The 10,254-nt window shown below is 46.1% G+C and overlaps 1 protein-coding gene across 1 annotated transcript in view; it reads right to left on the reverse strand.

The window, feature by feature from the left end:
• GPR83 (G protein-coupled receptor 83) overlaps positions 1–10,254 on the reverse strand; it is a 15,316-nt gene extending 5,062 nt beyond the window's left edge. Inside the window, exons 1-3 of the mRNA XM_011995023.1 lie at positions 9,810–10,254; positions 5,900–6,025; positions 2,902–3,035 (exon numbers count right to left, since the gene is read on the reverse strand). Of these exons, the coding sequence (XP_011850413.1) occupies positions 2,902–3,035; positions 5,900–6,025; positions 9,810–10,196 (647 nt within the window). The 5' untranslated portion in view covers positions 10,197–10,254. The remainder of the gene's footprint in view (positions 1–2,901; positions 3,036–5,899; positions 6,026–9,809) is intronic.

Genomic DNA, 10,254 nt, shown 5'->3' on the forward strand with positions numbered 1-10,254 from the left:
TCAGCCCAAAATCTCCTTAAGCTGATAAGCAACTTCAGCAAAGTCTCAGGATACAAAATCAATGTGCAAAAATCACAAGCATTCCTATACACCAATAACAGACAAACAGAGAGCCAAATCATGAGTGAACTCCCATTCACAATTGCTACTAAGAGAATAAAATACCTAGGAATACAACTTACAAGAGATGTGAAGGATCTCTTCAAGGAGAACTACAAACCACTGCTCAACAAAATAAAAGAGGACACAAACAAATGGAAACACATTCCATGCTCAGGGATAGGAAGAAACAATATCATGAAAATGGCCATACTGCCCAAAGTAATTTATAGATTCAATGGTATCCCCATCAAGCTACCACTAAGTTTCTTCACAGAATTGGAAAAACTACTTTAAACTTCATATGGAACCAAAAAAGAGTCCACATAGCCAAGACAATCTTGGGCAAGAAGAATAAAGCTGGAGGCATCACGCTACCTGACTTCAAACAATACTACAAGGCTACAGTAACCAAAACAGCATGGTGCTAGTACCAAAACAGATATATAGACCAAAGAAACAGAACACAGGCCTCAGAAAAAACACCACACATCTACAACCACCTGATCTTTGACAAACCTGACACAAACACGCAAGGGGGAAAGATTCCCTATTTAATAAATGTTGTTGGAAACACTGGCTAGCCATATGCAGAAAACTGAAACTGGACCCCTTTTTTACACCTTATACAAAAATCAACTCAAGATGGATCAAAGACTTAAACTAAGACCTAGGATCATAAAAATCCTAGAAGAAAACATGGGCAATACCATTCAGGATGTAGGCATGGGCAAAGACTTCCTTTTAGTGTCTAAAATACCAAAAGCAATGGCAACAAAAGCCAAAATTGATAAATGGGATCTAACTAAACTAAAAAGCTTCTGCACAGCAAAAGAAACTACCATCAGAGTGAACCTACAGAACGGGAGAAAATTTTTGCAATCTATCTATCTGACGAAGGGCTAATATCCAGGATCTACAAAGAACTTAAACAAATTTACGAGGAAAAAAAAAAAAAACCATCAAAAAGTGGGCAAAGGATATGAACAGACACTTCTCAAAAGAAGACATTTATGAAGCCAAGAGACATTTGAAAAAATGCTCGTCATCATTGGTCCTCAGATAAATGCAAATCAAAATTACAGTGAGATACTATCTCACACCAGTTAGAATGGCAATCATTAAAAAGTCAGGAAACAATTGATGCTGGAGAGGATGTGGAGAAATAGGAATGCTTTTACACTGTTGGTGGGAGTGTAAATTAGTTCAACCATTGTGGAAGACAATGTAGTGATTCCTCAAGGATCTAGAACTAGAAATACCATTTGACCCAGCAATCCCGTTATTGGGTATGTACCCAAAGGATTATAAATCAGTCTACTATAAAGACATATGCACACATATGTTTACTGCGGCACTATTCACAATAGCAAAGACTTGGACCAACCCAAATGTCCATCAATGATAGACTGGATTAAGAAAATGTGGCACACATACTCCATGGAATACTATGCAGCCATAAGGAAGGATGAGTTCATGTCCTTTGCAGGGACATGGATGAAGCTGGAAACCATTGTTCTCAGCAAACTATGACAAGAACAGAAAATCAAACACCACATATTCTCACTCATAAGTGAGAGTTGAACAATGAGAACACATGGACATAGGGAGAGGAACATCATACACTGGGGCCTGTCAGGGGGTGGGAACTAGGGGAGGAACAACATTAGGAGAAATACCTAATGTAGGTGACGGGTTGATGGGTGCAGCAAACCACCAGGGCACGTGTATACCTATGTAACAAAACTGCATATTCTGTACATGCATCCCATAATTTAAAGTATAATTTAAAAATTTTTTAAAAAGACATACCAGTGACCAACAACAACAATAACAAATGACAAAAATCACTCTAAGAGGCTGGGCACAGTGGCTCATGCCTGTAATCTCAGCACTTTGGGAGCCCAAGGTGGGCAGATAACCTGAGGTCAGAAGTTCGAGACCAGCCTGGCCAACACGGTGAAACCCCGTCTCTACTAAAAATACAAAAAATTAGCCAGGAATGGTGCTGCGTGCCTGTAATCCCAGCTACTTGGGAAGCTGAGGCAGGATAATTGCTTGAACCCCGGTGGCGGAGGTTACAGTGATCTGAGATCCTGCCATTGCACTCCAGCCTGGGCAACAGAACGAGACTTTGTCTCAAAAAAAAAAAAAAAAAGTCACTCTAAGATCATTCATTCAGTAAATGCGTACCAAGAGCTTGTTATGTGGAGACAGTAAGCTAAGTGTGGGGATCACCGAGATAACAAAGAAACAGGGCCAGTTCTTCCCAAACTGACAGTGCAGCAGGGAGATCACCTAATGAAGCAGTTTAAGTTTTAAAAAACTGTGTGTTGAAAGAAAGACGTTCTCATTCAGTAGAGCATAAGATAAACATGCACAGGAGGTGGGGGAGATAGAGAAGCCTGCCTCAGGCTCAGACTTGCATGCAGGTTTTGTTTGTAGATAGTGTGAGCGGTTTACACCTTGCTCCTTTTCAACAAGGCCTTGGTGACTGGGATCTCAGGCTGCGTGAGTACAGCACCCTGGTGACAGACGCTGATAACTATTGCTTTGTCCTTGCAGAGAACCCCGGAAAGAGAATAAGGGAGAAGCTAAAGAAGAGAGAAAGCAGACAAAATGTAGAGGACAGGCATGGACCAGGAGGTAACAGGATGGGAGCGAGCCAGAGAAAGATTCAGTGAGGCAGGTACTAGTTACTCAGAGAGTTGTGAGCTCCTGGGGGCCTCAGGTATCCCTTGGTCAAGCCTGACTCAGGAGAAGATGCGAATCACCAGGTGGATCCCTACAAATTCATCTCACCTGTATTTGAAGGTAAATAATTTCTGGCAGATAGCATGTGGGAGTGAAAAGAACGTAGCCATGGTCCAGATGACAGCGATGTAGATGACACCCTTTGTGATTGAGATCCGAGGTTTCAAGGGGTGCATAATGACCTGGAAAACAAGCAAACCGCATCACTAACTGAAGACGTTTTGGAACAAATCAGAAATCTGGGCCAGGTGCAGGAGCTCATGCCTGTAATCCCAGCACTTTGGGAGGCTGAGGCAGAAGAATCACTTGAGCCCAGGAGTTCTAGACCAGACTGGGCAACATAGTGAGACCCTGCCTCTCTCTATATATATTTTTAAATGAAAATACATAAATAAATAAAAAGAAATCTGGATGGCACAGCCCACTTGTCACATAAGGCAGGCCCTATTGATAAAGTCAAGCACCCCTTATGTTCATTATTGAGCCCCTGAGCTACACCAGGTAGCTGCTGGGGGAGAGGAGGCCCAGCCATGTCCCACCCAACAGCCCACCTCCAGAGAAGGAAAGAAAGGGTCATCTGGATTCAGAGACCTGGGGCAGGTCATCTGCCTCTTGCTGATCACACTCAGGCTGAACCAGGCTCCAGTGAGAGGACTGGGAAGGGGTCCAGGAGGAAGGCTGCTCACATGGCATCACAGTAAGGCTGGGAGAGGAGCAAGTCCATGGTCAGCTCCCATCTCCTCGGGACCTGAGCTCATCTTCCCATGATTCTAGACCCCTTAGGTTATGATGGACTCTGAGAGGGTCTGAGCTGACAGACAGGAAGAGACCATTCTCATCACTCATCCTGGGAATCTGCATGGGCACTTATGTGGGAACTCCCAACATGTTTATGAAAGCCATTACTAAAATTGCACCAGGGCCCAGCTCTCACACACCCATAATAAACTCAGTGTTGCAGGCTTCAGGCTGAAATGCATCTTGGAGTTGCTACTGTATATCAATCAATTCTCCTAAAAGGTTTAAATAAAGACTTAGAGATTTAAAACCATCCTCATTTTCAGATGAGAACATTCTTTTTTGAAAAAGGCATTTGGGATAGGTTAGTCCAGTATTAGGGGGAAGAGGTCAGGAAGAGGTGCCACCACCTCTAGATGCCATCCCAGAACACACTGGACAGAACACAACTTGTTTTTTATTCCTCCCAATGTTTTCAAGGTTTCATGGGAAGAAGCAATGAGGCTTCAGAAGCTGACAGCATATCTCCGTTCTGGATTCAGCCATCTCTATCCCTCACACTCTTGTGTTCAGATTGCTGAAGGGAGTGGCAGCCTGGGGCAGAGGCTCCAAGCACTTCTCAAAGACTCCATTGACTTTGGGACAGAGCCCCTTGTTGGGGTATACGTTGCAGTAACATGGTCAACATGAGCAAGGCTTTGCCCCTATTCCCCAGACCCACCCTTAGCCCATGGTCAATGCTCGGTTGCATTAATCTGGGGTAAGCATAGGCCAGGTAAAAGTAATCAGAAGTCCTTCTAGTTAAATTAAGGGAGACAGTTAAGAAAAGGCAGGAAATATTGATATGCAAACTTTTCACACTTCACACTAAAGCATCTGCAACATACATTAAGAGTTGATTCTTACAAAATTATGGCATTTCAGAGATAAAGAGATCTCAAAATTTGACTAGTCCCATTCCTTATCAGATGCAGGAATCTCCTCAAATACCTCCCCATCAAGTTGTCATTCTCACTTTGCTTAAATATGGCTGGTGACATGAAACTCATTACCTCCCAGGCAGCTTTGTCTACCTTTAGACACTTCTACGAGAGAATTCTTCCCACATTGGACTGACTGTATCTTTGAAACTGCATCTTTGAAGCCTCCTATCCCGTGGTCCTTGTTGCATCTCATGGTGCTACTCAGAATAAATCTCATCTTTCTGTGTCTGGTGGCCCTCATAATACTGGCCTTGTAGATTCCTTTGAGTCTTCTCAGAACAGCATGGTCTAGTGACTGGAACATGGGCTTGGAGCCAGACAGACCTCAGTCCTAATCCTAGCTTCACCATTCATAGGCACATGATCTTGGAAAAGCTACATATGCACTTTACTGAGCCTCCATTCTATAATTCAGCATAGGTCTAAGCATACAACGTGAGTTCATTGAGTAAGCATGGAAAAGGCGCCTGGCATGAAGCTGTCCTACTTAGATGTCCTGGTCAGTTCCTTTCACCATATATACCTATGAGCTTCCCATGCGGGCAGAACTGTTAGAATACCTTCCTGACCCAGGGCTGCTATGCTCCACTGCAATGCCTGCTCCTGACACCTGGACATCCTGGCTTGTTTTCCGCCTGAACAGCCTGAATTGGTAAATATTCATCTCTCACTCTGAAGCCTCGTCTCTGACTTGCAATTACTCCTCTCCTTTAATCTGTGATTTTCTGGGTTTGCTTTTCCATCCTCAAAACAAGCTCACTAATTTCTGAGACAGAAAATGCCAGCAATGGCCAGGCATGGTGGCTCACACCTGTAATCCCAGCACTTAGGGAGGCCGAGGTGGGTGTATTACCTGAGGTCAGGAGTTCAAGACCAGCCTGGCCAACATGGCGAAACCCCACCTCTACTAAAAGTACAAAAATTAGCCGGGCATGGTGGCAGGCACCTCTAATCCCAGCTACTCAGGAGGCTGAGGCAGGAGAATTCCTTGAACCCAGGAGGCAGAGGTTGAGTCAAGATGGCGCCACTGCACTCCAGCCTGAGTGACAAGAGTGAGACTCTGCCTCAAAAAAAAAAAAGAAAAGAAAAAGAAAAAAGAAAATGCCAGCAATGAGTATTCATTGGATCAACAAACTAAGAATAACTTTCTGTGACAATAAGGACAAAGGGTTTAATATCACTAACTTATGTGTTCATGTTGATCAACAAGAAGAGAAACACACTCATTGAAAACTGGTTAAAACGCTGTCTTCAGAGCCCCTGCAACTTCCAGGAAGGGGAAGCAAGACAGGGAAGAGCAGAGCATTAGGGGTAGGTGCCCTCACCTGGTGGCGGTCCACCGCAATGGCTGTCAGCGTCAGTGCTGAGACGTGCAGGGAGCAGTACTGGGCAAAGCGGCTGACATGGCACATGCCCTTCCCAAATATCCATGTGCTGTTCACAAAGCGAACCTGGAGATGAGCCCAAAGATGTTAGGAGACAGACAGGCCTTGACTTTGACACCCATCCCTAGAGGTCTCTGAGAAGCATGCCCTTAGGAGGATTCCTCCAGCTCCTCCCTTCTTTCTGTCTATGAGACTGAATTGTGGAGTAAACATGATTTTCTCCAGCACAACTCATTTTCATTCATTCAATTCAGCAAACCCTGATCATGCTTCTGGGCCAGGCTCCGTTAGATGCCAGGAGAGCTTGGGAAGGATGTGGGCTTTGGAGTTGGACTTCCCACCTCTAACAGTTTCTTACTGTGAGGGCCTGGGCAAGATAGGCAACCTCTCTGAATCTGTTTCCTCATTTGCAAAAAAAAAAAAAAAAAAAAAAAGCCATCAAAAATCTCTTCCTTACAGGCTTAGTATAAGGTTTAAATTTTTTAAATGTCTGTAAAGGGCAAAACACAATGTCTGGCAGATTGTTCAGCTATTATTAGAAGTAAATAGTAGCTATTTTTATGTGCAATAACAAAATTCACTCTTGGTCCACACAAGTTCACTCTAGTAGGGGAGACACATCTGAATTGTCACAACACAGCATGCATGCAGGCTGTGCTGGCAAATCTTGGCTAAACTGGCCTTGCAGGTCATCATCTGGGGTGGAGACCCAGGGACCTGGAGAGGTGTTGACAGGTGTGGGGAGACAAGACAAGCTCTCAAAACCGTGTAGGGCCCTAGAAGCAGGCCCGGTCCTTATCCCACATCACCCAGCACTATTTACTCATTCAATTAGTACTTGAGCAGCTCCTGTGAGTAACATCCCATGCCTGAGAGATTGAGCATTGATTCTGATTAAGGAGTTTGCAGCCAGGGCAGAGGAGGGTCAACTCAAGTGCAAGACAGAAAGTAATCAATGCTTTGTAGAGACCCAGACAAAGGGCAATGGGGCCACCAGATAGGGATGGGAGGGGGCAGAGGCACAGAGGCATAGATACAGGGCAAGTCGGCCCAAGAGAAGGAGTATAATGTAGTGACTTACGGCAGAGTGTTCGCCACTGATCACTGTGACCTTGGGCAAGGCATTGGGCCCTCTGAGCCCCACTTTCCTCATCTGTAAAATGCGCTAACCCTTTTCACATGGTTGTTACATCAATCAAGGTTGATAACATATGTAAAGTAGGTACAATAGTGCCTAGTACATTAACGCTATCAACTGCCATTATTACAACATATGAGACATACAACATATTATTATTACAACATATGAGGCTTCTGCCTCCCCTGCCCACTCCTCCACTGTGCTTCCTGCTGCTCCAGCTTCATTGAGCCACTCAGCGTTCCCACAACACACCATGAACTTTGATGCTTCAGTGCCTTTGTTCTCCCTGGTCCCTCTGTCTGCACTAAGTGTTCATCTCGACCTGGAAAATTCCTATTCAGCCAGGTCCTGTTGAAATGTCACATTCTTTGCAGTCTCCTTTGACCCCCTCATGGGACTCTGATGGGTCAGAATGAAAGACTCCCTCCTCCAGGCTCCACTACATTCTGTGTACATCTATCTCTTATCTACCAGGGGAACTGTAAGTAATTGTCTGCTTTTCTCTTCATTATCAGAGCTGGGCTTCATGCTGACTGCAGTAGATGAAGTGGATAGGAAGGGAGACCAGGGAAGAAGGATATCATTGCCAATCAGCCAAAGGCAGGGATGCCTTTCCCAGTGGGGGAGCCTGAGCTGAGTAGGCCAAGGGGTTGGAAGCCCCTCCCCATAACCTTCTCCCTTTCCTACCTGCCAGCACCTTATAAACTGTAATCCAAGTTTGGATTGGGGCAGTTTGACGGGTCAGGTTCAAGGCTAAGCTGCTTTGGCTCATACTGGAGGGGGTGCTGGGTTCTGAGGACCTTGACATCCTGTAGATCTCTTGCAGGAGATCCTCTGGGGCAGGTATTGCCAGCTGTCAGGTGTAGCCTGTCCTTTAGTCCGTGGCCTCCCTACCCCTTCTTGTGTCTGCTGCAGATCCAGCCCTGCATCCTGGCTCTGGGCAGCAGCAAAAAAGGCCATGTTCTGTGGTTTCCCAGTGCCCAACCTGGGTAGACCAGCCCAACCACACCATTGTAGGTTCTCAAGTCAGAAACCAAGGAAGGGGCAAGGGGTGGCAGGGATGCTGTTGTCTTGTGCTTTGAGCCACCCAGGGAGGAGGGAAGTATTGGAAAGCCCACTTATCCTTGGGTAATGCCCAGGGGATATTGAGCAGCTATCAATACATTAGATGTAGGCTGAAAGGAGATCAGAACAAGTCCAGGGTTTGGAGTAGCAGAAGCTAAACATGGTCCAAGAGTGTTCTTTACTCCCAGCTGGCTGGCTTAGTGGACCAACCTCTGGATTTGAGTTAGGGGATAGAATTCTCATCCTGGATCTGCCAGCTACTGGCCAGGTGGCTTTGGACAAGGGACTGAACCTCTCTGTGCCCTAGTTTTCTCATCTGCAAAATGTGAGTAATATTCTAATAAGTGAGGATGAAAAAGAGAATGTGAGGGCACTTTTTCAATATAAGATTTGGAAGGATGTTCACACAGGTGATGGACTTGTGGGGGTTCATCCTGTGTTTTTTGCTTGTCTGTGATATCTGGTTGTGTGTGTATGAGAGATAGCGGAGAGAGAGACAGAGAGGGATTAACAGATATTGCTTTAGTAATCACTCAAATAATAGTTATTCCATAAAATGAAAAAATATAACACACTAGAGAAACATGCAGTATAACTGTCACTATGGTTGCTCAGTCATCGCCCTTACAGTCCCAAAGCATCCATGAGAGCCACACTCCCTGATCACAGCGGGACACCACCAGTGCTAAGTAGCCAGGGCTTGGGGGAGGAATCCCATCAGCTGCAATGTGCAAATGCCCCCAGCCTGCCCGATCTCTGTGGCCCAAGCCCACTCCCCTCATTTCTTCCTCAACACAGACCTCAAACACAGCCTCATGATCAACCCACAGAAGGGAAATGCACTTTAAATAAGTGGTCTGGGAAAATGCACTTAATGTTCCATTAAAAATTAGCAGTTGTTTGATATTTCAGTTGTAGCACAAAGCAGCATCCCATGGGTATGGGTGGGCACTGAATAGGCTGCACTTCAGAGGGAGGGGGACCTGATCATCTCTGCTGACATTTCAGGGGCATTGATTTACTGCTCAATTATCAAGCAAGCCCAGACCCAGTGAGATTAAACAGGAAATGGTCATTCATTTCCAGCTGGCTGCAGACACTCAAACTATTGACCCAATGCCACCTCCGCAGAAGCTCTGGCTTATAAAGTGATGAGACAGAAAGAAGTGGGGAGGAATCAGAGTGTGGCAGGGGAGAGAGAGGAAGAGAGGAGAGGAGGGGAGAGGAGAGGAGAGAGAATAGAAAAATAAAATCACAGAGAGACTGACAAGAAGAAAAAGAGATAAGAGGTGAGGAGACAGAGATAGACGAATAGGGAGACAGAAAGAGAAAAAAAAAAGATGAGGACACACAGACAGAGACGGAGAAGAAAGACAGAAAGACTTCAGAGAGAGAGACAGAGACTGAAAGAAAGACTAAGAAAAACAGAGGAGAGAGTCAAGAACCGAGATGACAGAGGAGAGAGAAAAGAGACTAGCACAGGAAGACAGAGGCAGAGGAGAGGAGAAATGAGGAGGAAGAAAGACGTGGAGACAGCAGTGGGGACCCAAAGAGAGACACAGAACGGCAGAGGGAGGCCAGAGAATTGAGATAGGAGAGGGAGACGAAGAGAGAAGGTGGGGCGGCAGGCAGCGGGCCCCTTACCAAAGTGAAGGGGGTGTTGAGCAGCGTGATCATTATGTCGGCAACTGCCAGGTTGACGATGAAGAGGCTGGTGGCCGAGTGCATTCGCTGGTTCTTAAAGATGACATGACAGACCAGGACGTTGCCAAAGAGTGAGAAGACAATGATGAAGGAGTAAGCCACGATGAGCAGGGCTTTCACCGTGGGGTTCTGGGACTCGGCGCCGTAGCGCCTCCTGCCCACAAAGTTCTGCCAGTCGGAGAAGGTGTAGTTGTTCCAGGAGAAGAAGTGCGAGGCATTGGGCACGGCCAGGGCCGCCTCCAGGCTCTGCTCGTCGGCCCGGCCCTCGTGGGGCTCGGTGGCTCTCACCAAGGGGAGGAGACAGAGCACCAAGAGGTGAGGGACCATTTTGCAGGAGCCACCCCTCCCCTGGGAGCCTGCGGGTCGGGCGCCCTCTCGCCGGGCT

The sequence above is a fragment of the Mandrillus leucophaeus genome, unplaced genomic scaffold (assembly GCF_000951045.1).
Source record: "Mandrillus leucophaeus isolate KB7577 unplaced genomic scaffold, Mleu.le_1.0 Scaffold465, whole genome shotgun sequence".
Lineage (NCBI taxonomy): Eukaryota > Metazoa > Chordata > Mammalia > Primates > Cercopithecidae > Mandrillus > Mandrillus leucophaeus.